This window comes from Oryctolagus cuniculus, chromosome 4, assembly GCF_051225735.1.
Source record: "Oryctolagus cuniculus isolate XC-2025 breed Fujian yellow rabbit chromosome 4, ASM5122573v1, whole genome shotgun sequence".
Classification (NCBI taxonomy): Eukaryota; Metazoa; Chordata; class Mammalia; order Lagomorpha; family Leporidae; genus Oryctolagus; species Oryctolagus cuniculus.
Genome location: NC_142870.1, coordinates 108,311,235 through 108,330,130, shown reverse-complemented (window position 1 = coordinate 108,330,130; position 18,896 = coordinate 108,311,235). Strand labels below are relative to the sequence as shown.

The window sequence follows — 18,896 nt, the reverse complement described above, 5'->3', positions numbered from 1 at the left end:
AAGGCAGCAACTCCAAAACAAGGAACAATTTCCCTCTCTCAGTCTCTCTCTTCCTTTCCCCCTCCCTTTCCCTCCCCCTCTCTGAAATGAATTGGTATTAGAATTTATTGCATCAAATTTATGTCCTATATTATCTTTATTACATTTCACCTTTGGTGAAACAAATAGCATCTTGTTTCCAAGTAGATCAACAGTTCATATGTGTCATGGCTACTGTCTCTAAGAAACTTGTGTTTATTGAGATCTGTCATACCTTCATGTTTTGGTAACAAAACACCTTGAGACCAAGGGCCCAAGTCAGAGAGGAAAATGAAGGCCTCATACCAGGTTGCTGGCCGGATCCTCATAACTCTGGGGAGTCTCAGCATGCTCTCTGGAGTTCTCGCTTTCTTCCCTGTCTTTTCTTACAAGCTTTGGTTCATAGGATGGAGTGTTTGGATGGCTTGTCCCATCTGGAATGGAGCATTGGTAGGAAAATATTTTATTAAATATATTGATATAATAAAGGACAGGGGTGGGGAAGAGGAAACAGAACAGCATGTCCTTTTCATATTATCCAACAATATAGAGAAGTCAAAACTCTATAGAAAATCAGGATTCACCTTAGAACATTGATTTCTATTCATTGCATTTTAAATGCAGATTTTTCTTAATATTATTTTATCATGTAAATGTGTATATGCTAGTTGCTAGAAGTATAATGAAGTGCTGTTCAAGAAATTCTTTAAAGTCTATTTTAATTCTTTCACCATGATATTCTGAGAAATTAGAACTGATCTTTGAAATTGGACTTTTGAATTTAGAAAAAAAGCATAAATCATGAAACATAACTTAAAAACGGAGAACAAAGAAACATAACTTTTTTTTAATAGAAAACTTTTATTTAATAAATGTAAATTTTATAAGTACAACTTTTGGATTATAGTGGTTCTTCCCCCATACCTGCCCTCCCACCTCCTACTCCCTCTCACATCCCATTCTTCATTAAGATTCATTTTTAATTATCTTTATATACAGAAGATCAACTCTATACTGAGTAAAGATTTCAACAGTGTGCACCCACACAGACACACAAAGTATAAAGTACTGTTTGAAGATGAGTTGTACCGTTAGTTCTCATAGTACAGCTCATTAAGGACAGAGGTCCTACATGAGCAAGTGCAGTGACTCCTGTAAGAAGCATAACTTTCAAACTAATGCTTTCATTAGAAAGACAAAGGTGGATCTGCATGACCCCAAATTTTACAATCTTTGTGTTCCTATCTTTTTCTTTGCATACACCTGGTTGGACTAGTAACAGCTCAAGAAGTGGGGTGATGGGATTCCTTGACTTCACAATTCATCAGGGAAATGTGCATGTGCCAAATAAAGTATCTGGCACCAAGCAGGTTCTCAATGTGTTCATTGAATGACTGCACAAATGAACAACTATCCCAGCACCTCAGCTCCTAGATCAAAGAAATGAGCGCATGGAGCCTTAGGAGTAGGTGGCTTCCATGGTGGTATGATTTCAGAGGAGTAACAGAAGCCAACCAGCTCAACAAATCCTTTTCTCAAATTTTCCTGTTATGTCTAACATTCACTGCTAGAGACTAGAAAACTCTATTTTGAAGCTTTTTGACCTTAAGGAAACTTCCATAACATGTTAAATCTTTAAGTAATTAAAACTTTGATTCAGATACTACCTAAAAGCAAGACTCTAGGAAGTATACTTTTTAATCTACTTAATAAATAATTAATTACTGTAAGCCTAATATGTTCTTGAGTTACAATGGAGGACAAAGTAAAGTCTTGCTTTTAAAGGAACTGTATTTAGGGCTGGCATTGTGGCACAGTGGGTTAAGCCATCACCTGGGTCACCCATATGAGCACCAGTTCGAGTCTTGGCTGTTCAACTTCTGATCCAGCGCCCTGCTAATGTGCCTGGGAAAGCAGTGGAAGATGGCCCAAGTGCTTGGGCCCCTGCCACCCATGTGGGAGATATGGATGGAGTTCCTGGCTTCTGGCTTCAGTCTGGCCTAGCCCCAGCTATTGTGGTTGTTTGGGGGAATGAACCAACAGATGGAAGATCTCTCTCTTGCTCTCTTTCTCTGTCTCCCCTCTCTCTGTAACACTGCCTTTCAAATAAATAAAATAGATTAAAAAAAAAAAAAAGTAACTGGGCCCGTGCGATGGCTCACTAGGCTAATCTTCTGCCTGCAGTGCCGGTACTTCGGGTTCTAGTCCTGGTTGGGGCGCCGGTTCTGTCCCAGTTGCTCCTCTTCCAGTCCAGCTCTCTGCTGTGGCCCAGGAAGGCAGTGGAGGATGGCCCAAGTGCTTGGATGGGGCACCTGGCTCCTGGCTTCAACACAGCATGCTGGCTGTAGTGGCCATTTGGGGGGTGAACCAACGGAGGGAAAACTTTTCTCTCTGTCTCTCTCTCTCACTGTCTAACTCTGCCTGTCAAAAAAAAAAAAAAAAAAAAAGTTCTGATATTTCCTATCTCATTTACTGACTGACTTCACAACTGAGCCAAAGCCAAACAAAGCCATGATCACAGTCCAACCGCACATCGTTTTCTTACAGCTCTTTGCCTATTCCTACAGAGTCTATCCTAATGCTTTCAACAAATATTGGTAATTTTGATTAACATTTTATATTATTGAATGTAGGCTTGCTCCAGCCCAACATCTATTTTATCAGCCAGAGAAATAATATGATGAATCTCCAGTCCTTTGCTACTTGGTACCTACTTGATTTCAGGACAAGCAGCAACATGAGGAAGTAGAGCAGAGATAACAGGATTTGGGGAGGTAGACATGTTTCTGGGTATGTGACCCAAATAGTTCCCCAATGTCTTTGCCTTTAAAATGGGCAATTTTACAAGTGAAGAAAGTGCACATGTGAAACCATCGAACTCAATGAACACAATCTGAAAAAAGGGCTGTAGAGTACAGAGCTTTGCCAATTTTAAAGCCCTACTCAAATGCTAGTTAATGCCTTGCCTTTCATTTGTGCCTTACTCTCCATCCAAACCTTTTGTTCTTAATCCCCTGCCACCCGTCTCACTCTCCCATCCTGGTCCCTGATACCGTGCTGAGTTTCCATCCTGTTACCTTCCAGACCTCATATACTATGCTTGCCTTAGCTTCTTGGCTGCTTTCAAAAATGTTAAAGTGTGTTTCTCCCTCAGGCCTTTGTTCTGTTTTCTGTCTGATATCTCTTTCTAAACTTGACTTTTCCCCTAAACTCCTTAAATTTTTAATCAAATATCACTTTCTTACCAAGGCCTACCCTCAGTACCCTATCTAAAATTTCACCCTCTGCCCTCATATGGCATTTCCAATCTTTTATACCCAGCTTTATTTTTTTCCTCATAGTCCTTGGTACCATCTAAGATACTATACAATTTATTATTCATCATTCAGTTAGTTCCTACCACCACTAAATGTATATTGTACAAGGGCAGCTATTATTTTTCTATTTTGTTTACTGTTGTATTTCCTGAATCTGAAAGAGAGAGCCACATAGTAGGTATTTAATAAATATCAATGGATAAATATTGTTTAATGAGTGAATGAAGTCTTTGCCCTCCACTCTGCAGGCACAGAATTTCTTACATAGCTGAACTCTGATTAGGTTATAAGGAGTAAATGTCAAGCTGATACTTATACTGAAACAAGAAAAGACTCCTCAGTAGAAGGAAAGTAGTAAGTGCGCTCATTCTTTAAATAATGTCTCAATTTGGAACAATATGATCTTTTTTCCTAGTAAGTTTCCCACTGAACCATGATTCTGCCTGAACAGGGTCAACTTCAAAAGGTCTCTGCTTCATTCCACAATCTCCCTTGCCAATCACTTCCTAATTCACCTCAAAAGTATGTCTTCCTCCTGTGAGAAGATAATTTGTACATTTCAATCATATTGACATTTCCTTTTGCAGATGACTCCATAGTTCTTTTGAGATTTGTAGGAGACAGATTTTTGCACGTGACACAGTACTTCGTATTTGTTCAATGTCTTTCATTCAAAGCTTTCCAAGTACTTCACAAATATTGGTCCTTAGACTCTCCTACTTCCATTCTGACAGTTCCATGATGAGTAGTTTCCCCAGAATTTCTGAGCTAGCTTATTTAAAGGCATCACCTGCTAGAAAGAATGCAGCAAGAAGATCTAGTATCTTAAAGACTGAGTTGTATTAATCCTGGAGAATCTGGCTTGTAGAAAAATCTCTGATGACCAGACTGATATACAGGGAGTTTAAACACAGAACCCAAGGCCTAGGGAGTCCAGTATCCTGGCTAATGGGAAGGAGCCACACTGTTCCCAGAACCCTCCTGAGAGGTGAGAATTTGGGAGCAAGGTCAGGACTAAAGCCAGGCAGGTCCCAGTTTCCTCAACTGCTGGACACACAAGAGGCTTAACCACATGATCACCAAGTCTCTCACAGCCTCGATAGTCATGTGACTGCCCACTCCCAGAAGATGTCAAAGAAATACTAAAGCTAGGAAGTAGTTAAAGCAGTCAAAATGGACATCGTTAGGACTACCACAATACTGAAAAGAGGCCTCAGTACAGAACTGGGCTCAATTCCAAGTATGGTTTGTAGCCAAGGGGAAGGGTGGGTGTCAGTGGATGGAAAATGACTAAGAGGAAATATCAGGGTAAGGGAGATTCTGGCTTAACTGACCTGAGAAGATTCTTGCTGAAGACAGGCCAAGGTGGCCAGACAACACCTGGGGGCAGTGGAGGGTGAGGAACCTGCTCAGATTGCAATGGTTTTCAGGGATCTAGTGTGTGTATGGGGGTGGGGGGCAGTGGTTCTGTTAACCTGACTTAGCAGGGATCTCGCTAAAACTAGATTTTACAAGAAACTACACAGATAGGCCTAGGAGAAGGTTCAGAAGCCTGACTAAGCTTTGGTCAAGCAAAGGATCTTTGTCAATGGTCGATGTTCCAGTTATTCTAAGATCATTTAAGGTCAGCTTGTATAAAAACAAATTAATCATCTTGTCACCAAAACAAAGTCCTATTTCTCTAACTTCCCTCTCACTGTCTTAGAAACTAAATGTGAAACCTTGAAGTGATTTTTGACTCAATCCTCTCCTCTAAAACTAGCTCTTCTCCAACTGAAATGTGCGTATATATCACTGGGGAATATAGCTTCTTTAAAAAAAAATTACTTAGGGGCCAGCGCCAAGGCTCACTTGGTTAATCCTCCACCTACGGCGCCAACATCCCATATGGGCGCCAATTCTAATCCCAGTTGCTCCTCTTCCAGTCCAGCGCTCTGCTGTGGCCTGGGAAGGCAGTGGAGGATGGCCCAAGTCCTTGGGCCCCTGCACCCGCATGGGAGACCAGGAAGAAGCACCTGGCTCCTGGCTTTGGATCGGCACAGTTTCAGCCATTGCAGCTATTTGGGGAGTGAACCAATGGAAGGAAGACCTTTCTCTCTATCTCTCTCTCTCTCACTGTCTGTAACTCTACCTCTCAAATAAATAAATAAAACCTTCAGAAAAAGATTACTTCTTTGAAACATAAAGTGATAGGCAGGGAGGAGAGAGAAGAGAGAGAGAGAGCACTTCAATCCTCTGATTTTCCCCACATTCCCCAAATGCTCACAACAGCTATGGCTGGGCCAGGCTGAAGCCAAGAGCCACAGGAACTCCATCTGGGTCTCCCACGTGGGTGGCAGAGACTCAAGTACTTGGGTCATCATCCTCTGTTTTCCTAGGCACGTTGACAGGAAGCTGGAACAGAAGCAAAGCAACTGAGTCTTCAGCCGGCACTCTGACACTGGATGCCGTTGTCACAAGTGGTGACTTAAGCCAATGTGCCACAATGCCAGCCCCAGCAGGTTCTAATTAATTAAGTCCAAGGAGAGGTTTGTGGGTCTACATGCACAATGAGGTTCCAGAAGATGACCATGCTACCAACCCTAGGACCACAGTTTTAGTTGGTCTACACCAGTCCAATACAGCCACCCCACCACCACGAACACCACCACCAATCTGTTTTTTCCTTGGATCTATATCCCTATGCAGTCCTTCCTCTTCTTACTGTGCTCGACCCTCCCAGCACACACACCTTACCACTTCCCAACTCTGCTCAGTTTGGACACCTAGACAACCATGATAGCCAAACCACGGAATTCTAAAACCTATCTATTGAGTAGCTAGAAGCATTTACTGTGGGAAAAAAAAAAAAAAGAACAGAATAATAGTTTACTGCATCATACATAATAAAGGCTAAGCACTGTTTTTTTTTTAAGATTTATTTTATTTATTTGAAAGGCAGAGTTACAGAGAGAGACAGAGACAGAGAGAGAGGTCTTCCATCAGCTGGTTCACTCCCCAGAGAGCAGCAACAGCCGGAGCTGTGCCAATCCGAAGCCAGGAGCTTCTTCCGTGTCTCCCACGTGTGTGCAGGGGCACAAGGACTTGAGAAATCTTTCACTGCTTTCCCAGGCCACAGCAGAGACCTGGATCGGAAGAGGAGCAGCTGAGACTAGGACCAGTGCCCATATGGGGTGCTGGCGCTTCAGGCCAGGGCTTTAACCTGCTGTTCCACAGTGCCAGCCCCGAGGCTAAGGACTGTTTTGCATAGATATTAAAATATTTACAACTAGGCCATGATACAAAATATACTACTTACTATAGGTAGGAAAATTTAAAAAAAACAAAAGTCTCAGGATCTTACAGAGGCCACTATGCCTTGCAGAATTCCAATTTAGCACGCATGCAACAAGCAGTTCATCTTTCTAAACCTCTTTGTAAGTCAGGTTAGTGAGTAAGCTACCTGCAGTGCCTATTCCAAGTCCCATCTACTCCACTTCAGATCCAGCTCCACACTAATGCACCTGGGAAATCAACAGAAGATGGCCCAAGTGCTTGAATCCCTGCCAGCCATGTGGGAGACTGGATAGAGTTCTAGGTTCCCTGTTTTAGCCTGTCCCAACCCCATTCATTGGGCCATATGGGGAATAAACGAATAGATGAGAGACCCCTCTCTCTCTCTAAGATTTATTCATTTATTTGAAATGCAGAGTTATACAGAAAGAGAGACAGAGAGAGATCTTCCATGCATTGGTTCACTCTCCAGATGGCTGCAATAGCCAGGGCTGGGCCAGGCAGAAGCCAAGAGCCAGTAGCTTCTTCTGAGTGTCTCATGTGCTTAGCAGGGACTCAAGTACTTGGGCCATCTTTGAATGCGCTCCCAGGCCATTAGCAGGTAGCTGTACTGGAAGTGCAGCAGCCAGGACACAAACCAGTGCCCATATGGGATGCCAGCATTGCCGGCTTTGGCATTCCCTGCTGCACCACAAATCAGGCTCCTCTCTTTCTTTCTCTGTATCTCCCTGTCTCTATGTAATGCTGTATTTCAAATAAATAAGCTAATTAAAACAAAACAAAAAAACTTCCCTGTCCCCAAACAACATCCAGATGAATTGAGGCCTTCTTTGCCCTGGCTTTACAGGGCCTTCATACCTGATTATCTCTTCTTATCCACCAGGAAATGACACTCTGGCCACTGTGGTCTCCTTAACTGATTCTATGCATAACTGTCACATCTCCACCTTTGTGTGGGTTACTCCTGTCACCTGGACTGCCCTCTTTCCACCATCTCCCACTGAAATCACAGCCATCATTCAAACTCACTTCAGATCTTATTTCCCCATGGTGCCTTCACGATCAATGTTTCTCCTGGATATGGCATCTTATCATCAAGCTCTTCTCCTATAGAAAGCACTCATCTTTCTTGCCCAATTTTGTGGACATTCTTATATGTGTATTTTCACATCTGAACTGTAATTTCCAATTAGAGTTGAAGTTGTTGTTTGTACAATTATTATTTGAGGATCCTGCTCATCTCATTTAACCTCTCTGGGCCTCATTTTAAGAGTTGGAGAATATAGCATATAATACTCAAAGGCCAGCACTGTAGTGTAGCAGGTAAAGCTGCCACCTGCAGTGCCGGCATCCCATGTGGGCACCAGTTCAAGTCCTGGTTTCTCCACTTCTGATCCAGCTGTCTGCTATGGCCTGGGAAAGCAGTAGAAGATGGCCTAACTCCTTGGGCCCCTATACCTGTGTGGGAGACCTGGAGGAGGCTCCTGGCTCCTGGCTTTGGATCAGCGCAGCTCCGGCCATTGCAGCCAATTGGGTAGTGAACCAGCAGATGGAAGACCTCTCTCTTTCTCTCTCTGCCTCTCCTTCTCTCTCTGTGTAACTCTGACTTCCAAATAAATAAAACAATCTTTAAAAAAAAAGAATATAATACTTGACTGGGTCCTTATAAGGATTTAATGAGTTACATAGTGCCTGGCATATATTAAGCATTCAATAAATGGTAACAGTATCGTTATTTTATCTGCATAGAGGTCATCACATCCCTTATTTGTTGTAGACTCACAATAGATGCTTGTATGTGAAGAAATTATCCTGCAATTAATGTGATGCCTCTAAAGTTTCTATTTCTGTTGTGACTGCTCCCTGCTTCCTTCAATTCATCTGCTTCTGGGAACTGCATCCTTTACTGCAATTTAAAGATTTAGAAGGAAGGCTCAAAACTATAATGTGATCAAAGTGTTAGCAGAAATTGTTGTAAAACCTAAGTAATAGGGCCAGCGCCGCGGCTCACTAGGCTAATCCTCCGCCTAGCGGCGCCGGCACACCGGGTTCTAGTCCCGGTCGGGGCGCCGGATTCTGTCCCGGTTGCCCCTCTTCCAGGCCAGCCCTCTGCTGTGGCCAGGGAGTGCAGTGGAGGATGGCCCAGGTGCTTGGGCCCTGCACCCCATGGGAGACCAGGAAAAGCACCTGGCTCCTGGCTCCTGCCATCGGATCAGCGCGGTGCGCCGGCCGCAGCGCGCCGGCTGCGGCGGCCATTGGAGGGTGAACCAACGGCAAAAGGAAGACCTTTCCCTCTGTCTCTCTCTCTCTATCCACTCTGCCTGTAAAAAAAAAAAAAAAAAAAAAAAAAAAAAAAAAAAAACAAAACAAAACTAAGTAATATCCCTTGATATGCCTGGAAAGCAGCTCAATAACAAGTCAACAAGAGCCGAGGGAGTAAGGGGAGTACAAGATTTAGCCATACCCTTCCCCACTCTCTGCCATGCACACCCTACACCCTGTCCTTGACCCAGCCTGGCCGCCTTGCTTTGAATAACATTTGACCTCTCAATCATCCCCTCTCTCACATTGCCTTTTCCCTGCTGACTTGTCCTCCCTACTCTCAAATCTCTTCCTTTGTATTTCCAGAACTAAGATTTTAAAAAAACATGGAGCCACCATTGTGGTGCAGCACATTAAGCATCACCTGCAAAGCCAGCATCCCATATCTGAGTATGAATTCAAGTCCCAGGTGCTCCGCTTCTGGTCCAGATCCCTGCTAATACACCTGGGAGAGCATCAGGAGACGGCCCAAGTACTTGTGCCCCTGCCATTCATGAGGGAGACCCAGATGGAGTTCCAGACTCCTGCCTTCTGCCTGGCCCAGCCCTCATCCACTGGCGCCAATCAGGGAGTGAATCAGCAGATGGAAGATCTCTGTGCTCATCTCTCTGTAACTCTCCTTTCAAATGAATAAATAAATAAATCTTTGCTTTAAAAAAAAGATTTAAAAAGCAAAATGAAGGAAAGAAAAGGGTAATGTTGTGACTCTTAGGGGAGGGGAAATACCATGCACATCATCTCCCATGCATGGTACCATAAAGATGGGTGTGCTTAGCACTTTAGCCACCATCATATCCACAGGGTGGATTTAACAAGTTACTGAATGGAATTCATACTCAGCTACTCCATGAAAGAACTTTTTCAAAGCTTTGTGTAAACAAAGCAAAATTCAAGCTGACAGCTACAACAGAAATAACAGGCAACTGTAATTTTGCATCATTTTTCAACGTTTAAAAGGAAAGAAACAGTTCATGCCAAGGTAATTAAGACAACCTGGAATCTAAGCATTTGATAATGTCTTCTATCTACTTGGAGTTAAACCAGCAGAGAGGCTCCGCTTTTATCTTGCTTCCACCTTTCTCTTTTTGTTTAATGACAGGGGAGGGATGTGTTCATCTAGGGCCATGCCTCAGAAAGCACATAGGAGCCCAGGGCCTACCCCGCAGCCTCATAGTTACAGTTGCTCTCAATCGTTCTCCTGTTTTATTGTACTATTTATGCTGGCCCAATTTCCATGGGGTCCCTTGGAAACTTTTGTGCTACAGAATCAAGCCAGAATCAAACCTCTTTTGACTACAGATGGTTCTGTTTTTGTCCAAGGGAGTTTTATGGTATGGCCATGCCAAGTCTGGAATTTCAGGCCCAGCTATATGAGAAGTTTTGTGTGAGTCTGTGTGTGCGTGTGTGTATCTCTCTGTCTCTAAATCCAACACTCACAACAAAATATCCAGGGAAATGAAGAACTAAGTCTCAAAACAATAAATACGCCAGGCCTGGAGCTACAACAGCAACATACCACAAAACCATACTGGTAAAACTGCTGATTTCTCCCTCGTAAAATTTGTTGATTTTATACATACGGCCATGTTTATTCCTCTGTGAAAAGCCAAGATTGTACTATTTTTAGACCTGTCCACATTCGATATCTTATTTTAGGTACATCTCCCCCTGGTTTTCTCTCCCAACCTCAAAACATTCCTTGACCAAGAACAAATGGTTTATATGGATTGAGAACAAGCTATTTTCAGTCTCAATGACCACAAAGGTCTCTTTCCTCAGACCTGAATTTAATGAGTTAATCTAATGACTTAATCAAAGATGAGCCCAGAGATTTTTTCCATTATTTGTTGCTCAGTGCTGGTGACACCACTCCATCCTTTGTTTAACTATCCTCATTCTGCACATCAGGTCTTTTTCCCTCAATGGAGACTATTAAAAATAAATAAATAAACTGTCTTGAAATGCTGGACAGCACTGCACCCAGAACAATAAACGCCATATATGCATTGAGCATAGTGATAATCGTTGTTACTTGAGAAACAACATCCTGCTTTTGTACACCCTCCCTGCAGAGTGAGGTTGCAGAATATCAAAAGAAAGCAAATAGAAAAGATAATGCCAATACTGGGAAGCACTGTCGTACAGCAGGTTCAATTCTGCTTCCTCCCACTTGCAATTTTAGTAATTTGTGAGAAAGATAAAAAAAAAAAAACAGGTAATTAATCAAAACATATGGCAAGGGTTATAAAGCCAAGCTTCTATTATCTTGTCGCCTTACAGTAGCAGAGGTTATGACTGTGATGGCAAAGGCAATGCAGAGAACCAAACGAGCTTGTGTGAATCATGGCTTTATGACACTAACGGCTTGTTTTTCTCATTGTCATCACAGTTTCTTCCACGGATGAAGAAGAGATCAGAACCATAAATCCACTTAGCCATTTGTTGTTCCTTCTAGTTCATGATAAAGTTGTCAAACTGTGAGACAGATTGGGCTCTTTCCAGAAGTACCTTCTATCATGGATGTTATTTTTTCATTTTCTTTTCACAGGCCATCACAGCTGGTGTGCTTCTACTATTGGCTTACAAAGAGTGGACCCAGCGATCCCTGGTAACTATATAGATGCCAAGTAGTATGGCAGAATGGCTGTGAAGGTCCAGCAACTACCAGTTCAGAATCAAATGTAGAGAGTGTGATTTCTAATTACAATACAATTCAATCTCATTAAGGCCTTACTGGATTTCAGTAAGAAACTATGCTTTAAATGAATAATTTTTATCTGATTCCTTCTCCAAACATTTTTTCTGTTTTTTGTTTTGTTTTGTTTTGTTTTTTTTGACAGGCAGAGTGGACAGTGAGAGAGAGAGACAGAGAGAAAGGTCTTCCTTTGCCGTTGGTTCACTCTCCAATGGCCGCTGTGGCCAGCGCATTGCAGCCGGCGCACCGCGCTGATCCGATGGCAGGAGCCAGGAGCCAGGTGCTTTTCCTGGTCTCCCATGGGGTGCAGGGCCCAAGTACTTGGGCCATCCTCCACTGCACTCCCTGGCCACAGCAGAGAGCTGGCCTGGAAGAGGGGCAACCGGGACAGAATCCGGCACCCCGGCCGGGACTAGAACCCGGTGTGCCGGCGCCGCAAGGTGGAGGATTAGCCTAGTGAGCCGTGGCGCCGGCCTCCAAACATTTTCTACAAGTTCTCATGATTATTACTGTATTTGAGGAGGACAGTACCAGTGTTAGTGCTTCCAAATTTCATTTTGAAGGAATGCGCTTACAGATGTCTGTGCTTTTAATAATGTGCTGTCAATTCTTAACTTCTCACTCTGAGGTCTCCTCCTAATTTCCCTGCTACTATTATCTCTGAAAGGGAATGGTAAGTCTATGATATCTTGCATTTTAATAACCCAATATACCAGGCAATTTCATGATACAGAAAGACTGCCTTATGTCATGATCAACTTCATTCCCATGGCTAAGGCAGAACTTCTCAGAATTTAATGTATGAGGAAATCAACTGGAGATCTGGTTAAAACGCAGATTCTGATTCAGTAGATCAGGATGGGGCCTGAGAGTCTACATTTCTGACAGGTCCCCATGGATTTCAGTGTTAGCAGATCATGGAACACGTCCTGAGTAGCAAGGTCCTTCAGTAGAGATTCTGTTTAGTCATCTTTGTTTTTTCCAGTCCACATCCATCCTGCACACATGACAGGAGATAAATAAATGTCCGTTGACTTGAGCTGATTTCATCTTTGCCTCAGTTGGCTGATATGTTACTCACCCATATTGTACATTAGAGTGCAAGAGATAGTGTGACCCCTTTTTCCTGCCTTTTCCAGTAGGAGAGATTAATACTTTGGAATCTCTTCCTTTCTTCATGTTGCTAAGATGCTTATGTTGTAATAGCTGATCTCCAAAGTCATCATTTGTTTTTGCTTTATTTTCAGTGGGAAGCTAGTTTCACCTTTGTGATTCTGAGCATAATGGGATGCCCACTTCATTTTGCAATAGCCTTGAAATCGGCTCTCCTTGGACCTTATTGCTTCTACTCATTTTCAGGGACTGCAGGGACCAATTACCTTGGTTATGCAGTTGCCTTCCCTTTTCCATATGCAAAATTCCCATCAATTTGTGTTGACCCGCCACACTATGAAGAGTACCACTTGACACTTCAAGCTCTTGACCTGTGTCTGAGCTTTGCCCTGCTCTGTACATCACTGACAGTGTTTATAAAGCTTTCCACGAGACTTATCAAGAATGGACACATAAATATAAGTTCCAACAAAAGAGGAGCACCTTGAATGCTAAGATGGAATGTCTAGTATAGAAGCACTTAATCTCCCTTCTTCTCGCTATTATTTACCACTATATCCCATATAATCATGTTATCCAGTCTGGCACATATTACGTACTCAATAATTATTTTTAAACGAATAAGTGGAAATATGTTAATGTGATAACTGAAGATATGGAAGTAGGTAGCACCAGTTTCTGTCCTAACCCACAATTTAAAAAATTTACTCACAGGAGCAAGACAAAAATGCCCACTCTTATCACTTCTATTCAACATAGTACTAGAAGTGCTAGCCAGAGCAATTAGGCAAGAAAAGGAATTAAAAGGCATCTAAACTAGAATGGAAGGAGTACAGTTTTCTCTGTAACAGATGACATGATCTTACTTAAAGTAAATCTTAAAGATTCCACCAAAAAAAAAAAACACTCAAAACCTGTTAGAATAAACAAATTCAGTAAAGTTGCAGAATACCAAATGAACACAGAAAAATCAGTTTCATTTTTGTACACCAACAACAAACAATCTGAAAAAAAAGTATGAAAATAATTTTATTTGTAATAGCATCAAAAGGAAAAGATACCTAAGAGTAAATTTAATCAATGTGAAAGCTATGTACCCTGAAACTATAAAACACTGATAAAAGAAATTGAAAACACAAATGAATGGAGAGACATCTCATGTTTTATTCATGAGAAGAATTAATAATGCTAAAATGTCCATATAACACAAAGTAGTCTATGTATTCAATGTAACCCCTATCAAAATTCTAATGGAATTTTTCACATAGGAAAAAACAGTTCTAAAATTCATGAGAAGTCACAAAAGGCAATAAATAGCAGAAGCAATCATGATAAAGAACAAAGCTGTAGACAATGCACTTCCTGATTTTAAATAAGAGTCAGTCCTTCATATGCTTGGGTTTAATATCTGTGCATTCAACAACTGTGGACCAAAAACTTTCTTATGCCATTCACAAAAATCAATTTGAAATGTGTTAAAGACTTAAGAACTGAAGCTACAAACTACTTGGAGAAAAATGAGGAAAAAGCTGTTTATCATTGATCTTAGTGATCATTTTTTGGATATGACATCAAAAGCATAGACAACAAAAGCAAAATCTAAAAATAAAGAAGCTAACATTATGCTACACAATGAAGGAAACAAGCAAGGAAGTGAAAAAATGAAAATGAAAATGGAATGGAAAAAATATCTGCAAATCATATAGCTAATAAGGAGGTAGTATTCAAAATATATAAGGAACTCATACAACTCAGTAACAAAAGCACTAATGATCCAATTTAAAAATGACAAAGGACTGTATAGACATTTTTCCAAAGAAGACACACAAATAGGCAATGCTGTTCAAAATCACTGATCATTGAGGAAACACAAATTAAAACCACAACGAGATATCACCTCAGCCCTGTTAGAACAGCTATTATCAGAAAGACAAGCAATAACAGATAGTGAGAATGTGGAGAGAATTCTTGAACACTCTTGGTGAGATTATAAATTGGTACAGCCATTACAGGAAACAGTATGGAAGTTCTTTAAAAAATCAAAAATATAAGCACATATGGTCCAGCAATCCCACTTCTCGGTGTATATCCAAATGAAATAAAAGGATGTGTTGAACAGTTATCTGCACACCCATGTTCAACACAACACTATTCACAACAGGGAAGACATGGAAACAACCAAAGTGTCATCAACAGATGAATGGTTAAAGAAAATGGTATATATAAATACAATGAAGTATTACTCAGCCTTAAAAAAAAAAAAAGGGAAATCATGCCATCTGCAACAATCTGGATAAACCTGGAAGAAATTTTACTAAGAGAAGTAAGACAAAGACAAATACTGCATGATCTCACTTATATGTGGACTCTAAAAATGTCAAACTCATCAAAGTAAAGAGTAATGTTGCTGTTGCCAGGTGCTGGGGTTGAAGGAAGTGAGAGGATGTTGGTCAAGGTTATAAACTTTCAGTTTTAAGATGAACAAATTTTGGGGGCCGGCGCTGTGGCACAACAGGTTAAAGCTGTGGCCTGCAGTGCCCGGATCCCAAATGGGTGCCGGTTCTAGTACCAGCTGCTCCACTTCCAATCTATCTCTCTGCTATGGCCTGGGAAAGCAGTAGAAGATGGCCCAACTCCTTGGGTCCCTGCACCCGCGTGGGAGACCTGGAAGAAGCTCCTGGCTTCTGGCTTCGGATCAGCTCAGCTCTGGCTGTTGCGGTCATTTGGGGAGTGAACCAGTGGATGGAAGACCTCTTTCTCTGGCTCTACCTCTCTTGTAACTCTGTCTTTCAAATAAATAAAATAAATCTTTAAGAAAAAAAGGATGAACAAATTCTGGGGATCTAACTACAACCTGATGCCTAGAGTTAACAATATTATATTGTGTACTTGAAATTTGCTAAGAGTAGATCTTAAATGCCTCACTACATACAGACATACACACACAAAAGCCTGTGCTAACCAGCATGGTTTTTGGTAAGCTTTTCAAATCAATACACTGAACACCTCAAATTTATACAATATTATTTGTTAGCTATACTTCAATAAGACTGGAAAAAATAAAAACTATTTTTCAAAATAAAGTAAGAAACATTGTACTTTTAATGAATGCATATCCTTTTATTCTGCTCTGCATGTAAGAGGTCATAAGAATATAATGTTCCCTGAGAAAACATGTTAATTAATCTTGAATTTTAAACCTCAATATTTGCATAATTCTTGGCAATTTTATAAGTTTACAATGTTAAAGCTGATGATTTATTTTATTTTATCCAGTTAAATTTTACACAATAAAAAATTACTAGTAGAGACAAATACTCAGGGTTTTGTTTTTATTTTTGTTTTGGGTGGAAATTTATTTTGGTAACATCCCCAGTATTTCTACTATTAGTTGAATACAGACACTTTAATTTAGTTTCTATGTAATGAATTCTGAATTGTGTCCACAATTCGTGGCTAGAAAATACATAGAAGAAATTTTCCCACTATTTTTCCTCCTATTCCAAAAGAGAGGCTCTTGGACCCAAACATCACGTCCGGCTTTCTGGCTGTTTCCAGGAGGGTTATTAACACTCGGGATAAGACAAGTCATGTAATTGTGTGCTTACCATGTGTCAGTTTGTGTCCCCATTTTATACAGAGGACATGGAGGCTAAAGGATTTGTGTGACTTGAACAAGGCCATATAATGAGGATTAGGGCCAGATTCAGAACCCAGAACTCCTTATCAGCTGCCGTGCGACCTCTCCCTCCCTGCTGATCTGTTACCAGGGACGGATCTGGCCTCCGGGAGGGTGGGATTTCTCTAGAACAGCACAGGAGACCTCGGTTCCAAATGCCTGTGGCTGAGCCTCCCTTTGGAGAGTAACGTTTCCCCTGCAAGCTCTCACACTGGCTTTATGATTCAGATTAGCATCATATTAGGACCAAGTGAATGAGGGTAATGTTAGCCAGTGTTTTCCAGGTTGATCCTATGACCCCAACCGGCAGAGCTGGAATTCAAGAATTTGGCACTCCTGATGCCTTCTGTGGTCAGTCCTATCCTCTTCAACTTCACAGAAGTCTACAAGGGAAATCGTATCCATTCTTAGAAACAGAGTCAGTTTTTTGAAAGGTCTGCCAAGAGTTGAGGCAAAATGATCTCCCCCACTGTACTTTCAGGGCATCTAGGAGTTCAGTTTTTGAGATTCCTCACTCGTGAACATCCCGAACTTTCTCGAGCCCTTTGTGACAAGCAGCACGTGTTAGGCGAATCAAGCACGGAGATTTGGGCTGTGAATATCTTAACTTCCAATCCAGGTTCTCATCTCCCACAGAGGTAGAAACACCAAGCGGAGCCTAGTATCCTCTACAAACAGGAACAGAGCAGTGAGGGAGTAGACACACATTCACGCCCCAGTGTGGCCCGCCCCACGCTGGGAAATACACATCGGGAGTGGGCCAAAGTGCTGCCCACTCTGAGAAAGAAAACCCCAAAGCGGGCCCTCCCAGCGAGACCATCACAGACTGGTCTGTAGCAGAAAGACAGCAAGCGAAAGTGGTACCTTTGGAGGCAGGTCGGAGTGAAAAGGCAGCCCTCCCCTGCCTCCTACCGCTTTTTGTCAGGAAAGGGGTGGCGCCAACCAGCCAGACTACCGGGGTCGGGGTCTGAGCATGTGCCCTGGTCCTGGAAGGTGGGCGTATCAAACCAGCAGTTAAAGCGATGGCATTGTATCACAAGGGTGCTAGAGTTTCCAGCTCACATAAACTTTAACTAGTTACACCTATCAGTGGCTGGGCCGGCAGTCATAACTCCTCAACGTGAGAAGTTCATCAGACAACCGGCTGGCACTGTGGACATACAACTCTCGGGACGTGGGATTTCAAGTCCCAGCTACTCTGCTTCCAATCCAGTTTCTTGCTAATGCCTCGGTGAGGCAGCCTATGATGATCCAAGTACTTGGCTCCCTGCCACCCATGTGAGAGACCTGGCTGTAGCTCCTGGCTCCTAGATTCAGCCTGGCCCAGGAGATGGGAGATCTCACTCCCTTTGTCTTTGTCTTCCTCTCTCTGTGTCCCTCTGCCTTTGAAGCCAATAAAAATTAAAAATTTAACAATATTATAGAAATTCTCTTGCTAGCACTAGACTCTCTAAGTGTCATTTCCAGACAGAGTCTCAGTTTCCCCATCTGCATAAAATGCAGCACTAATTTGGGTGAACGTTCTAGATACATTTAATAAGCAACATTTCCTTGGTGAGCATTTTTGGATGACCTGACACCGCTCAATCCATAATGGCAGCAGGTCATGTTTTATTGGCGAGGACGAGTGGCTGACATAATGAGACATGATGTGCTGTGTTAATCAATACTTGGCTGCTCCAGCCCATGAGCAGAGCCGGGTAAACATTTGGCCCCATGGAGACATCTCAGCTGGAGGAGGCTGGATAAGAAATGTATTATTTATCAGTTTCAGAAAATGTGCAACTCTCTGAAGAGGAAAAGTAGATCATTTGTCCAGATTCAGAATTGTCTGGATTCCACATTTAATGAGCCAGCATCATAGCTATGTTGTGAGAGCCCCCACACGCTAAAAGTGATAAGCAGTGTTAAGCAGATTTTATAGAAACGATAATAAACACTGCAATGTAGGCTACTGAGTCACACCTCTTCTTCCTTTTATAAACAAAACACTGGCAATGCTTTAAAAAAACTACACTTTTGGGGCCAGTGCTGTGGTGCAGCAGCACAGCAAGTTAAAACCATGGCCTGCGGCACAGGCATCCCACACGGGCACCAGTTCGAACCCCGGCTGATCCAGTCCCTGCTAATGCGCCTGGGAAAGCAATGGAGAATGGCTCAAGTCCTTGGTCTCCTGCACCCACATGGGAGACCTGAAAGAAGCTCCTGGCTTCTGGCTTCGGCCTGGCCCAGACCCAGCCATTGCAGCCATTTGGGGAGTGAACTAGTGGGTGGAAGATCTCTCTTCCTCTGTCTTTCCTCTCTTCGTAATTCTGCCATTCAAATAAATAAATAAACATTTTTAAAAAAACTACACTTCTAATTGTTGCCCTGAAAAGTTGTACTATTTTGTGAAAATGTATTACATATCAGGAAATTCAAGAATTATGAAGATTTGTTTATGAAAAAGTAACATTTGAAAAAGGGTTTGAGGAGGTGA

General features: G+C 42.1%; 1 protein-coding gene across 1 annotated transcript; it reads left to right on the top strand.

The window, feature by feature from the left end:
• Positions 1 to 287: 287 nt before the first annotated feature.
• On the top strand, positions 288 to 14,451 carry TMEM212 (transmembrane protein 212). The gene is made up of 3 exons (XM_002716321.6): positions 288 to 468; positions 11,479 to 11,538; positions 12,873 to 14,451. The coding sequence occupies exons 1-3, from the start codon at positions 310 to 312 to the stop codon at positions 13,224 to 13,226; spliced, it is 573 nt and encodes a 190-aa protein (XP_002716367.2). The 5' UTR covers positions 288 to 309; the 3' UTR covers positions 13,227 to 14,451.
• Positions 14,452 to 18,896: the final 4,445 nt, after the last annotated feature.